The 15319-nt window shown below is 45.2% G+C and overlaps 1 protein-coding gene across 1 annotated transcript in view; it reads right to left on the bottom strand.

Moving 5' to 3' along the window:
• The window catches only part of LOC144773624 (transient receptor potential cation channel subfamily M member 2-like), a 536579-nt gene that overhangs the window by 484209 nt on the left and 37051 nt on the right, over positions 1–15319 (bottom strand). Inside the window, exons 5-6 of the mRNA XM_078658772.1 lie at positions 5170–5299; positions 1527–1672 (exon numbers count right to left, since the gene is read on the bottom strand). Coding sequence (XP_078514898.1) covers positions 1527–1672; positions 5170–5299 — 276 coding nt within the window. The remainder of the gene's footprint in view (positions 1–1526; positions 1673–5169; positions 5300–15319) is intronic.

Genomic DNA, 15319 nt, shown 5'->3' with positions numbered 1-15319 from the left:
AAGGAAAGCTCAGGAATGTGCCGTACATTGTTAAATATGGTGCATTCCTGCAATCCCCTCTCACACAGCACTGCAAGGTGGCGCGGTGCACTGCGTGATTTTTTGATAAATGTGCCCCTTAGTATCTCCCATGGAAGAAGGGATGATGGGTACCAATGACTCTCTTGGGCACCTATAATGAAGGACTCATTCAAAAGCCGCATGGTCTTTGTGAGAAAAGTCTTGCAGCCTCAGGTAAAATTAAAATCTGTACGTTTTAAACAATAATAGGAATTCACCACATAGGACAGCTGACTGTCACAGCCCTACAATATTTGTGAGTGCTACAAAATCTAAGATCATTATTTAATTAATGGTGCAGGTTTGCAATTGCCTACCCTGGACATTTACCTGAAGACAAGGTAATATCAACTAATGAAGACGTGTCACTTAACCACCCATGAAATCTGACAATATGAAGGTTCCCCCAACCTCATCAACCACAGGCAGACACCTCACCCCCTGCCCCCATCTATGTTTTGTTCCTTCTCTGCAATGTCATTGAACACAGGCTCGGAATTCAAGAAGTGAAGGTGTGATTCTGAGGCATGTGTTTGCTTTAACCCTTCTCAGCTAGATGGTGCAGAAATAGGGTAATGTAAGACCATCAGAGGCCAGCTGCAGGCAGGGTATTAGCACACCTTTTAAAGAACTCAATTCTGTGAATAGACAGACAAACAAGGCTTGAAAAGGGTAAGCAGACAACTGGAAGATGAGGGTGCCCCCTACCTCGTACTTCACTTATCTTCCCAACGACCTCACACTAAGCACATCTAGAAGCACCCTGCTGAACGGTCCTATGCATTGGTTCACCCTACCTGTTTATCTCATGTAGCATGTGCCCTGATACTCACTTTAGCTTGCTTCTACTTCTACCACTTCTCTAGACCTGGACACCATCTGTCCCCAACTCTCTCTCATCACCCTGCATATCTCTTATTTTTTATGGCAACTCTCTATGACCTTATCTCACACAAGAAAGGGGAGAGGGTCAAACCACTACTCTACCACCCCGAACCCCCTAGAGTCTACATAATACACATACAGGGGTGAAGAGGAAACGACCACAGATAGGGATGAAAACAAGCAGTGGCACAATTATGTGTTTTGAAAAACTGCCCTCACTCACACACAAATGTGTGTGACATGCTTCATCATCGGGTCTGCTTACGAAACGCCCTGGCGTAGCCACGCACAGGGCGGAGCATAGGGAGGGGGAACACAAAACAAAAATATAAAAACAAATTCAGGAGTGACAAACAGTGATCACAACAGAAAGTGTTAGCCCAAGACTGGGTACAGTGATAGAACAGAGTGCAGTCAAATTGGTGAAGTTAAAACTGGCTCATGGATACCTGTTGTACCGTTATTCGAATGACAAAAGGATATGCCCTCTCATATTAGCCCCCTCTTGGTTCAATCTTTACACACAGGTAAAAGAACTAAAGAATTAAAGATGCACCAGTGGACTGGATGCCCTCACCAACCTGCACTCCTCCATTTGACATGAAATTCATGGCTTTAGCGTTTGTAGCCAGCTCCATGCAAGTGGTTTCTCCCCAGCCCAATGACCTTCGAGTTAACAGCTGCTCAGCACGCACTTTATTCTTTCCGCAGCACTCTGAGAAAACACCTAAAATAAGCATAAAGAACATTACAAACTGGGAAGGTGGCCAAGCCAGTCCAAATAGCACTGATACCAATGCTAACATTTGGAAATATCATGCACAAGAACTCAAAGATTATAATACTGTGATATACTAGTGGAGTGGTGTGGCTCACTGGTAAGAGGCGGCAGACCTGGAAGCAGAAGTCGTCCTGGGACCAGGGTTCGATTCCCGATGCGGCAGGGTGGTGGACCAGGGTCAGCGGACTCGATAATTCTCGCCTCCTTGGTGCCCACTCTAACCAGGGGTCCCACTCGGCAACTCTGGGCATTAGCTTGCCTAATCTCCACAACGGCCCCCTCAATGCCGGGGATGCCTGGCTCCATCTTGGGGATTCCCAGCAGGGACCATCCCACAGGAAAAGCCAGGACGGGTTCCCCAGTGGTATACAGCGCCAGGACGGCGGCTGGCAACAGTGCGCTTTACAAGTATACACATTACATTCACATTACATAAAAATCTAACAACAACAATAATCTGGAACAGAAACATAGTCAGCCAAAACACCAAAAGGATGTTATGATACATTATGTTATGATATTTGTAAAGCGCTTGGGTGACTCCCAAACCAAAGTGTGTCCCCATGCTAGGAAGTCAAACTGTCAAGTTGTTTTAAACGTCCAGGTTTTGATTTTTTTCCGAAAAGGCAGTTCTGAGCTTTCCTGCCTCAGGTCAAGTAGAAGGGAGTTCCACAGGGTGGAGGCCAAGAGGCTGAAAGAGTTTCCACCCATGTGAGCCCTTTCACCCTTGGCATAGCTGCTAGCCTGGGTTTAGAAGGTCTGTTAGGTCTGTAGTGCTTAATCAGTGTATGAAGTTAGCTGGAGACTCTTTTTAGAATCTTATGGCATATACAAAGGACTTTTCATATTAGCGAAAAATAAGGATTCGCTAATAAGGAATAGCAAAAGGCTATGCATGTCAAAATCGCTTAACAAATAGCGATTTCTAAACATTCCTTAATTGCGACTCACTAATTGCGAGTCGCAATTAAGGAATACCTCCCCATTCATTCCTATGGGCCTAGAGAACCATAGGAATGAATGGGAAGACAGAATAGTAAATTGAGAATGCCATTTGAAGGGTGTCAGGGTGTCAAAAGGACACCCTGTTGCACCCTTGAAATCTGCACATGAGTACATCTTGCATATGCATATAAGTACATCTTGCACGCCCAAGGGCTTGTGTGTGTGTAAAATCTTTTCCTTCACTCACTTGGAGCGGGTCTCTCAGAATCTACATGTGCAACAATGTCAACTGTTAACAATGGCTTTTGTACTAGGGGCCACAGTCTGACCCCCTCAAGTCTGGACTGTGAGGTATGTGGGATGCTGACCTTTGAAATTCCCACGATCCTCTGTGCTCATCTAGCTTGCTATGGTTTAGGTGTTTTTGAAGTTGTTCAGTATTGTACCATATGCTCCTGTTGTGGTATAATTGACTCAATGATGAATGTTTGTTATGCACAGCTTATCGAATATAAATTGCCTGCTTTAGGAAAGATGATTTCCATCCATCCCAATTTGTGTTCAAGATATGATAATGAGCTGATAGTGAGGGATTTGTTTGGATGTTGAAATGTCATGTGTAGGTACATGCATTGAGCCATATGCCAGTAAACACAATTCCCTTTTTCTTTCTTTTGAATGTATGAAATTGTCTTAGTTTTGAGATGTGTCTTCCTTCCCCAGGGTTTGGTTTCAGGAACCATCCTTTATATGCTTGCATATTGGAAGCCAACTCTGTGTGTACTTTTGTGATTACTGTGACATTTTGATACCATGTCCTGACTGTACAGGTAGGTGTCCTGGCTCATGACCCGCTGTCTGGCCTCAGTGAACAGTGGTGGAGAATTGCCACAAGTCCACTAGGGATGTGTAAACCAGGCCTGACAAAGCATAGGGGGCCCCAAGATAGTTGTGGACAATTGTATTTGAGTGAGGTGTGCTTGCGAACAGACCTGGGTGCATGCTAGAGATTGTATGGAAGGGATTCATATATTGGAGTCCTGCTCTGGATATGTGCTGGATCCCTCAAATGTTGTTATTACTGACACATCCAACATCCCATGCTGGTTGTGACTTCCTATGATGACCTGGCCACCTGCCTTGAGGTGAGGCAGAGATAATGGAGAGCGGAGGCTTTGGTGGATGCATGACCCGACACTGCTGTACTCATCAGGACACAGGATGAGGGACTGTGCAATTGGGCTAATGGAGGATTTGCATGCCAGTTTGGACTGTAGAAGTCAGTTTGTGTTTAGAGTCATGTATTGATCTGTCAAAGATTGGATTAATCACGTTAAGTAAGATGTGAGATTGTAAACTAGCCAGGCCTAGCCTTTCCATCCAATTGTGTGGATGTTTGGTATTGTTACTTGGTAGATCAGCCAATAGGTCACATCATTTTAATGTGGGATTTATACATGTTGGGCAATTTCAAGATATACAGACTAGATAAGGTGCTTCTTGCAATTGTGTTTGAAAAATGGCAAGATAATTAAGGTAAACTATGTGACTTTCTGCAACGTGACTTCCTCTGACATGCGATCTTGTGGTAGTTATATGCATTTCTGATATTCAGGCTTTGCCCATGCAAGTAATGAATCTAGGAGCTGCCCTGGAGCCAGTGCATATGTTTCTGTGGGCATACTTTTGAGAGTGCATTGATGTTCTGTTGCCATGTAATATTGCTTTTAGTGCTGTGGTGTGCACACCCATACATACATATATGTAGCTGTGGCGTTCTTATCCAAATGTAAAAATTGTGTTTCTCCCAGTATTTGCTGGTCTTACTTGAGATACCTGAAGATGGCATTCCCTCATTAACCACACTCAACATGATACAGGATAGTTTCTACTCTATCGACTTTCGCTTGGTATCTTTGTTAATATGTAGGGGTAGATGTCTTACTTAGCAGCAGCAGCATCCGCGTGGTTTCGGATTGTAATATTCTTCGATGATGTATAGTAGAGGAATGACATGCATGATGGACTGCATAGCTGCACAGCTTGGGTCACAGGAAGAGTGCTATGATAAAATTCGGAGTTGATATGCTCCCCTTCCGCCTTCTCTGACGAGGTGGTTAGCCCAACAAATTTGGCACGCTGGAAATACACATCATAAAGGGGCCAGCAGTTCCAGGGTTGGAAGTAGCTCTGAACGGCTCCTTTGCGGCCGGAACTTCCAGTTGGAATCGGTGAACCGAGTCAGTCAGTAAGCAATGGGTTTTGGGCAGCATGATGCAGCGGTCGAAGCGACCGCTTCCAAAGCTTGTTCGGTCGACCAACTGCCTCTGACTGGAACGCTGAGTCACTTCAGACAGCAATCGTAATCTGCCCCTTAGGATCTATGGCATTACAGTATACACAAGCATGGGCAAAACAAGTGAACATGGTATCTATTTTCAGATGAAAATTTCTATTTCTCACTCATGCATAAGAGAAAACAATAAAATACTCAGGACCTGATGCCCGCTCTTCAAACCGATCCGCCAAGGCTTTCATTGCTGTTTTATTGTTGGTGTCCTTTTCCTCCTTGGAGAGAGCTCTCAGGATCTTGCTGCATGCTAATGCCCCCACAATGCAATCCTGGCACTGCAACAGAGCAAACAAACACAACATAAGTTTACAATACACTTTTTGTCACAATCACTTCTCTAAGAGATTAACAGTACCCTCAAATTGGAAGCATACTAATTTAAAAATGTGACAATAGAACATAAATTGTGAGAATAACAGAAGGGGCATAGTTTAACTATGATGTATAGTCAGGCTGGAGGCACAAAAGTTAATCAGCCACAGTCGAATGGTATGAAGGCTCCCAATAATTGTCCAAAGTCACATACTGTTATCTGACACATTGGGATGGGATGAAGGCTTTCAAACATGATGCAAAGTCATGCTGCAGGCCCATACCTTGATCTGACACATTGGCACTAGTTCATCGAAGATTGTACATGGCTCCACTGGCTTGCCGGGCTATCTACCTTTCTTAATATAAGCAGTTTGCACTCATTTTTCAGTGCGGATCGAGCTCCCGGCACTAAATCACTGTGCAGGCAGTGCAACATGCCTATTTTTGACCGTTCACTGAATTCAGCAGAATCTTGTGGAGTTTTTTTGCAACTTCACAGAATTCTGTGGGATGAAACCCACTCGGTGATTCCTAGATCTACACACACATCTAATCACTTACCTATAGATTCACTCATACATGCTGTCAATGTATGAGTGATTTCAATGATCAACACTATCAAATATACTTATACACCTATATCGACATTACACACCAGCACGTATCCTATTCACTTATGCAGTCATCCTACTCACTTATGCAAACAATGGATCATACTTACATTTACTCAGCTACACACTTATACAAACACCACTTCATTTATTCATATAGATAGTAACTCATGCTTAGTGTGTTATAAAATCACTATTACAAGCATACAGATATCCATACAGTCACTCATACAATCACTGAGTGTTATGTAAACCTATTTATATACAACAACTGTCACATACACTGCCTTTTATTTTTCTAGTTTGTTGGAAATGTACCATTGAGAGATATATTTGCTCATCACCACACCCATAAAGATATTCACTCACCCAGACCACTGTTGTAACATGCAGTCTTCACCTCATATACCTACTGAATCAACTATTCACACATCTTTGGGCAGTCACCCCCCCCCCACCAAACCACACACACATTCACTCTCCCATACAAATACTCAGTTAACTGATCAATAACTAATTTAGACTTTCACGTAGCTAGTAACCAACTGGTGCAGCAGTTTACACAACAACTGACAACGTGATACAGATATTCACACAGTTTAGTCACTATCTAATATATTTAGTGAGACACTATAAATTAGTCAAGTAAACAGTCAATCACACTGCTACTCAATCCTCCAGCCAGATATTTATATTTATATATACACTCATTCTTCAATGCAGATTGCTATATATAGAATACTTATTTAAATAACAAACCAAACCAAATTCACTGGATGATTTAGTGTATTTGGGCAGGGAGGGCTGCATTGAGAAGTGCAATTCCAGACACTGCCTGGGGCACACAAGGTGCTCCATGCATAGCACCTTGTTCACTCCAGCCCCGCTCTGGCGCGAAACTGGACAAAGGGAAAGGGGCGTAACCACCCCCTTCTCAGGTCCACCCATAGGAGGGACCTAGCCAGGTAGTCCAGCCCCCAATCTTAGTATAAGTATAGGAGCTGTGTCCCTAGGATTTTAGATTACCCAGGACGAATCTTTGAAAGACATATCCCGGACCTTCGACGTTCCATTTCAACTGGAAGACGGAAGACATCTTCCTTGTGGTCAAGAGTGACCACCCCGTTCAAACAGGCACCCTCAGCAACTTTGCCAGTCTGCAGTTTCAAGGCTCCCATTGGAACCCGAAGACTCTGAGACTCAAGAACTGGACTTCCAGACTTTTCTGACCCCGACCCACATCCACAGTAAAGCTGAGACACGTGGTGGTCACGAGAGACATGGAACCAAACATCTTGGACATCCTGCATTTTGCTACCTGCTCGACTCCTGAGGCATCCTCGCAGTTGTGCATTGGGATAAGCAAAGCCCCAGCCCCAAGCACCCTTTGCACCGAAGCACAGGCCCCCACACTCCTCGAATGTCCTGTGGGCCCCACTTTTGCATTTGTGCTCGACGCATCCTCCCGGCTCCTTGCCCGTTGGCTAGTGAGTCCCCCGAAGACATTCTTTCATCTTTAACTGGTTGCTCCAGGCTTGCTCCAGCTTCCCCGCAAAGGAGAAGTGCCACAGACCTTGCTGGTCTGCAACAGAGTGAATCTTGACATCCTGCGTGGGTTGCGGTTGCCAAGGTTTGTTGGGTCCAATACGGATACCGACACTGCAGTCAACTAGATCCTTCGTGGGACAGCTGAAATCCAGCGCCTGGTCATCGTCGATGCCTCCTGGACCTCGTGGCTGAAGAGACAAACTCACCTTCTTCACCTTCAAGCACCCAACATCGCCTGGTTCCTTCCTGGTACCTACCTGGTCACTGGCTAGTGACCAGACTCTGTCTTCTCTGCTTTCAGGTTCTTCAGATCTCCGATCCACCCTTGTATCCACCCGGACACTTTTCCTCTGGTCGCCTGCAGCACTTCCTTGCAGCTTCCCATTGAAAACAATGACGAAGCCCAACATTGAAAGGCACCTATGCACCCGGCTTCCCTGGGTGAGGTAAGGTAACACAACACGAGAACTCCGGTGCTCCCGTGGGTGTTGACTCTCAAAGTGTTCTAGTCTAAAGGGGTTTTGTCATAGTCCATCCCGAAGTGTCCTTAAACAGTAACTTTGTAACTTCTTTGTTTCCCATTATAAGCCAATTGTAACCGGCAGCTGTGTTTAGACACTGCACGCGTCTCCCGTTGGCCTCTTACTTCCTAACCTTTGGTTGTTTACTGTAGCCCCAACGATTCCGCAGGCCCTAGGCCTACTTTCCATTCCAGACGTGGTTCTTATTCCACTATTTTAGTATATGGTTCGTGAGTCCCCTAGGGCATTACTGTATATTGTGCAACTTATCATATGCTAATTAAGAATCTTGTATTGTACTTTTACCCCTGACCTCATAAAGAGTGAAGACGGGTTGTGTTTAGAATACATACATATATATTTGATATATACCTTGTGTGGTGTCCTTCATTTGGTATTTAGGGGTTATACATGGTAAAACAACTTGCTTCACATGCTCTCTGAAGTCTTAGCCTGTTGACTGCTGGTCCATGCTACCACTAGGATAGCTTTCTATAAGGTTGACTTTACAACCACCATCAATAAGGGTCGATTAGACTGGTGCAAGGTGCCCTCTAGAACTAGTGGACATCATATGCCAGGCTAACTTCTCACACTGGTGTGCAGCGGATGGGATAAGAGCTTGCATTTGTTTTACCATATAATCTTGAAATATCATTTGAAAGATCACATTAAGGTACCTGTAGGTATATATAAATCAAGTCTTATAATACATAACTTCTACTGAACTTAGCAGTTGTAGGTGGTAAGGGCTCAGCACACCCTGACTACAACTCCTAGAGAGATTCTAGTAGGGAACAGATAGTGTAGGTAGGTGCACACACCCCACCTCACTAGAAATGTCCTTGGATGCAGGGCATAGTGTGCCTCTGCAAGAAGACAGCCCATGGTTGCCTTCTAAATATGACACATTTACTTTTCAAGAACTGAGAAGTTTGTGTTCAGTCAGAATACTGAGCCAAGGACAGAGTCCAACCTTTAACCACCTAGTAGATATCTTAGTGGAGTATGATGCAGAGAAAGCATCCAACCCGGATGTATGACGTTACAACTCATACTTTTACAACGCATGCCATTACAACAAATTTTTTTACAACGCAAAAACTTTTACAACGCATGTATTTACAACGATGTTTTTACAACGCAGGTACCTTTACAACGCATACCATTACAACGTAAGTATTGGTAAGTGTATATTATTTTTTTTTAATTTAAAATAATTTAAAATAATATAATTTAATTTAATTTAATTTTATTTTATTTAATTGATTTAATTTAATTTAAATTTAATTTTATTTTTACCTTATACCCCTGTACCCCAAAAACCCAAAACTGACCCTGAACCCTAAAAATACCCCTGTACCCCAAAAACCCAAAACTGACCCTGAACCCTAAAAATACCCCTGTACCCCAAAAACCCAAAACTGACCCTGAACCCTAAAAATACCCCTTTACCCAAAAACCCAAAACTGACCCTGAACCCTAAAAATACCCCTTTACCCAAAAACCCAAAACTGACCCTGAACCCTAAAAATACCCCTTTACCCAAAAACTAAAAACTGACCCTGAACCCTAAAAATGCCCCTTTACCCAAAAACTGAAAACTGACCCTGAACTTTAAAAATACCCCTTTACCCAAAAACTGAAAACTGACCCTGAACCCTAAAAATACCCCTTTACCCAAAAACTGAAAACTGACCCTGAACCCTAAAAATACCCCTTTACCCAAAAACTGAAAACTGACCCTGAACCCTAAAAATGCCCCTTTACCCAAAAACTGAAAACTGACCCTGAACCCTAAAAATACCCCTTAAAAAAACCCAAACATATAAAATTTAAAATATAATTATATACTTACCAATACTTACGTTGTAATGGTATGCGTTGTAAAGGTACCTGCGTTGTAAAAACATGCGTTGTAAATACATGCGTTGTAATGGTTTTTGCGTTGTAAAAGTTTCGTTGTAATGGTAGTGCGTTGTAAAAGTTGCGTTGTAATGGTTGTTTCCCACCCAACCCAGATAACCAAGGTAGTCAAGAGGGGGGGCATCCCTCAACAGAAGACCCCACTGGTGAGAACCAAGTGGGCTCTGATGATGATGTGGATGCTGGCCAGGATGAGGTTGGTGAACCTGACCTGGGTAACACCGAACTAACTGGAGGTGGAGAAGGCCAGAACAGGCCTCCCTCTAACCCTCCAAGTAGGCCTAATAATGGGAACAGAGGGGCCAGATCCCTTTACAGTGGGTCTGACACTTCTGACTCATCAGTAGGGTCCAGTGCCTCAGCTCTGAGGAGGATGACTTCCCCTCAGAGAAGAGAGCATAAGGCTAGGATGAAGGAATCTAAGCTTAGGATCAAGAGGCAAGAAATTGCCCTTGCCAAAGAGACCCTGGCTCTTGAAAGAGAGAGGAAATTGTGTGGGCTAGAGCCCACTGGTGGCAGCATAGTACCTAGAGATAGGGAAAGGTATCATTACCATAGAAACCTGAGCAAGATTGTCCCTCCCTATAAAGATGGGGATGACATCCACAAAGGGATGACTGCTTAGGAGAGGGCCTGCAAAGTACAGAAGGTACCCCAAAGCCAGTGGGCAGCAATCTTGTGGCTCTCCTTTGCAGACAAAGGCAAAGATAAGCTCCTGACAGTTAGTGAACAGGATGCTGACAACTACACTGTCCTGAAGAGTGCTCTAATAGATGGATTTGGCATAACCACTGAGCAGTACAGGTTGCTGTTCAGAGATACCCAGAAGACACAGACTCAGGACTGGACTGATTTTGTAGATTGTGCTACTAAGGCTCTGGAGGGCTGGTTACTGGGTAGTAAAGTAAATGACTATACAGGATTGTACAATGATTATGAGGGAGCAGATCATTAACAATTGTCAAAACCAGCTTTTGCACCAACACCTGGTGGATTCTCATCTGTCCTCTCCCCAAGAAGTGGGAAAGAAGGCAGACAAATGGGTCAGAACCAGGGTGAGGCCAAGAAATCAGGGTGGTGACCAGAAGAAAGATTCTACCAAACCACAAGAGAAAGGTGGCATAAATCTGAAAAGAAATCCACAACAGGGCCCCAAAAATCCTCTGAGGGGCGTGGGTCCCAAACTCCTTCCTCTAATATCAAGAAACCTTATTGTCATGTATGTAAGATACCTGGCCACTGGAAAACTGACAGCAGTTGCCCAAAAGCCAGCAATAAGGAAAATATTCCTCCAAGTAATACTCCAACACCTCCTGTTACTACTCTAGTTGTAATCCCCCAGATGGTGGGAGTGCCCCCAAAAATTTGTCTGGGTTTACTTGGGGAACTCAGGTGGACTCTGGCCTAACCAGGGGCCAGATGTAGGTCGCCCAATACCGGTCGGTAACGGCCGAAATTACCGAATTTCGGCCGTTACCGACAGGTATTAGGCTACTGAGATGTAGGTGGCCTAAATTGTAAATTCGGTAATTTACCGAGTCTGTATTTTAAGGAATCGGTAAATTACAGATTCCTTAAAATACCGAATCAGTAAATTACCGAATTTGCAATGAAGGGAGCACTCAAATGAGTGCTTTTCCCATTTTAGGATTCGTTATTTACCACCAACTATAAGTTGGTGGTAAAGTTGGTTATTTACCACCAACTATGAGTTGGTGGTAAATAACAACTACCTTTGAAAATGCAAATCTGTGCATTTTCAACTGGTCCATGTTGCAGACATACATGCCCTTAGGGCATGTATGTGTGCCACATCTGCACACAAGCACAATTCAGGGGTGCAATAGGGTGTCAAAGCGACACCCTGGCACCCTTGAATTTGTACCCCATTTTACCGAATCAGTATTTACCGATTCGGCAATTGCCATTCATTCCTATGGGCCTCCAGACCCATAGGAATGAATGGCAATTACCAAATCGGTAAATACCGATTCGGTAAATACTGAATCTTATTGATTCGGTAATGTTTACCGATTTTTTTGCTACATAGCATTTACCGATTCTAAAATATCGATTCAGTAAAATTCAGTATTTTAAAATCAGTAAATGTACTTTACCTACATCTGGCCCCAGGTCCCCTAATGCAGCAACTCTTGTCTGTGATGGTGGCATGGGGTTTGCCAACTTCACTGCTTGTCCCAATACCGTGGGAAGGTACAGACAGGAGCCCCACATCAATGGTCATACAGCTGTAGCCTATAGGGACACAGGGGCTAGCATCACCATGGTGACTGAGATACTAGTCCCCTCAGAACAGCTTTTACCTGGGTTTACATACCAGGTGACCAACATTGATGGAGTCAGGTCAGATCATACCATGGCAGTAATACATCTCAGCTGGGGAGGTGTCACTGGCCCAAAGAGAGTGGCAGTGTCTACAAACTTGCCTGTAGATTGTTTACTGGGCAATGATCTTGAGATCTCAGCCTGGGCTGAGGTCGAGCAACAGGCCCATTCCAAAATGATAGGCCTTCCTGTAAAAGTTAGTAGGGCTGTGATGGTCACAGACCAAGCCCAAACAGATGTTTGTGTTGTGAAGCCTGAAACTATGGAATGGAATGGAATGGAATGGAATGACGATTTGTAGAGCGCGATGGCTACCCAGGGGCGTCCCAGCGCTGTAGAAAAATTGAGCTAATCCGGAGGGGTAGGAAGAGGGAGGCTAGGTTTGGTTTTAAACAGAGGTTTTGCTGAATAACCAGGTTTTGAGAGTTTTTCGGAAGGTGAGGAGGTTGGGTTCGGATCTGAGATTGAGAGGGAGGGAGTTCCAGATCTTGGCCAGGTTGTAGGAGAGCGAACGACCACCACATCTGGCCTTCCTGATGCGTGGTACTGAGGCGAGGTAGGAGGTCGCAGATCTGAGAGAACGAGAGGGCTGGTAGGTTTTCACAAGGGGAGAGTTAATGGGGGGGCCTATTCCCCAGTAAGAGCGGTGTGCAATGCACATGCTCTTAAACTCGATTCTAGATCTCACCGGGAGCCAGTGAAGATCTCTCAGTCTGGCTCTTACTGACGTTCGGCGGGGGATATCCAGAAGAATTCTTGCTGCGCAATTTTGAATAACCTGGAGTCTGTTGATTGTGGATTGGGGTGCTCCAAGATATAAGGCATTTCCACAGTCGAGGCGGGAGAGGATCACTCCTTGAACCACGATCCGTCTTGAGTGGAATGGAAGCAAAGGGAGAATTTTGCGGAGCAGTCTCATCAGGCCAAAACAGGTCGCAGCTAGCTTAGTGGCCTTATGGTTGAAGGACAGAGTGTGGTCAATCCAGATGCCCAGGCTCTTGATTTGCTCCTTGGGTTGCGGGGGGTTGCCTAAGCAGGAGGGCCAGATGGGGTCGATGGTTTTGGCGATGTTATTACCCAGGAGCATTATCTCAGTTTTTTCCCCATTAAGCCTAAGACAAGAGCTGGACATCCAGGTGGCGACTGCTTCCAGACATCTGTGAAGGCTGTGTTGAGAGTTTAGGGGGGGGTCCAGAGATACCACTAGCTGTGTGTCGTCCGCATAGGAAACGATCTTTACACCAAATGGGCGGACGACATCAGCTAGGGGGCGTAGGTAGACATTAAAAAGGGTGGGACTCAGGGACGAGCCCTGAGGCACTCCGCAATTAAGTGGTCTACTGGCCGAGGAGAAGTCTCTCTCAAAAACCTTGAAGGATCTGTCAGTCAGAAAGGAACTCATCCAACTGAGGGCGGTCCCGGTCACTCCTATTTCTCCGAGACGATGAAGTAGGATGTTATGATTGACAGTGTCGAAGGCGGCACTTAGGTCGAGTAGGACGATGGCCGTAGAACCGCCATCGTCCAGGATCCTTCGTGCCTCCTCCGTCACTGCAATCAATGCCGTCTCCATTCCGTGACGGGGCCTAAAGCCGGTCTGAGAAGAGTCGAGGATGTTATTGACTTCTAAGAAGTTGGTGAGAACGGAGTTGACATGCTTCTCGAGGAGTTTACTGAGCCATGGCAGGAGGGAGATGGGACGGTAGTTGGCGGGGTTAGATGGGTCGAGATTGTTTTTTTTTAGAAGGGCTTTGACCATTGCTCTTTTCCATAGGGAAGGGACGATCCCAGTATGGAGTGAGGAGTTGAGCAGGTCTAGAATAATAGGCGAGATCAAAGGTGTGATCTGTGTGAGGGTACTGGGGGGAGCAGGGTCGGCGGGTGATCCAGATTTGACCTGTCCCATAAGTCTCTCCAAATTAGTAAGTTCTAAAGGAGGAAAGCTGTTCAGATCCTGGGGAGGGACTGGTGGGCTACCTGTGTTAACGAAATCTGTGGGAGGAGTAACGAGGAGGGGGAAAGAGGAGTTGATCGTTTCAATTTTCCGGTGGAAAAACTCAGCTATTTCCTCGCAATGGGCCTGAGTATTGTTGTGGTCTTTCGGTGGTTCCGGAAGTTGTAGAAGGGTTTTGGCTATTCGATAGATTTCTTTGGGTTTGGACGCTGCGTTTTCAATCTTGAGTTCGAAGTATTTAGCCTGGGCCTGGTGAAGTTCCGTTTTGTAGTTTTTGATTGCTGTTCTATAGTATGATTTATCTGAAGGGAGGTAGCTGAGGCGCCATTTCCTCTCCAGTCGCTTACATACACGTTTTGCCTCTCGTAGCTCGTTTGAGTACCACGGGGCTGTAGGATTGCCCCGTTTAGGGTGGGAATTTTTTAGTGGCAAAACTGTATCCAGGGAACTGGTGATCCACAGGTTGAAGTTGTCATTGTCTTGAGTGGGGATAGATGTGTTGGTGGGTTTAGTGCCTAGTAGGAGTTCCTTCCACTCAGCTAGGTGGAGTTTAGACCAGTTACGTGAGCGTTGCGCCAACGGGGGTTGGGGGGGGAGTGATCGGGCAGGCTCCAGGTGAACGGGATAAGGAAGTGGTCTGACCAGGGGAGGGGAGAGGAGATTCCAATTTGGAGGTTATTACAGTTGCTGAAAATGGGGTCCAGGAGATGACCCTTTTGATGAGTAGGCCCGGTGACACGTTGGTGCAATTCAAGGGCACTTAGGCCCAAAGACAGATCCCTTACTATAGAGTCGTTTGGGTCATCCAGGTGGATGTTAAGGTCACCCAGAATTGTGAAATTAGCAGTGCTGACTGCAAGACTTGCCGCTATCGAGGTGAGGTCTGAAAGAAATTGCCTTTGTGGTCCAGGGGGACGATATATAAGCATACCCAAAAAGGTATGTGTGGCACTTAATTTTATGAAGAATGGGAGGCATTCGCAGTCTGGGAAGTCTACGGGGGTGCTGGTGACAGAGTAATTTGTTTTGTGAATTATAGCCAGACCACCGCCGATGCCTTTTTTCCGGTCGAGG

The sequence above is a fragment of the Lissotriton helveticus genome, chromosome 8 (genome assembly GCF_964261635.1).
Source record: "Lissotriton helveticus chromosome 8, aLisHel1.1, whole genome shotgun sequence".
NCBI lineage: Eukaryota > Metazoa > Chordata > Amphibia > Caudata > Salamandridae > Lissotriton > Lissotriton helveticus.
The sequence above is the reverse complement of the archived record's forward strand: the minus strand, read 5'-3'. Positions and strand labels throughout refer to the sequence as shown.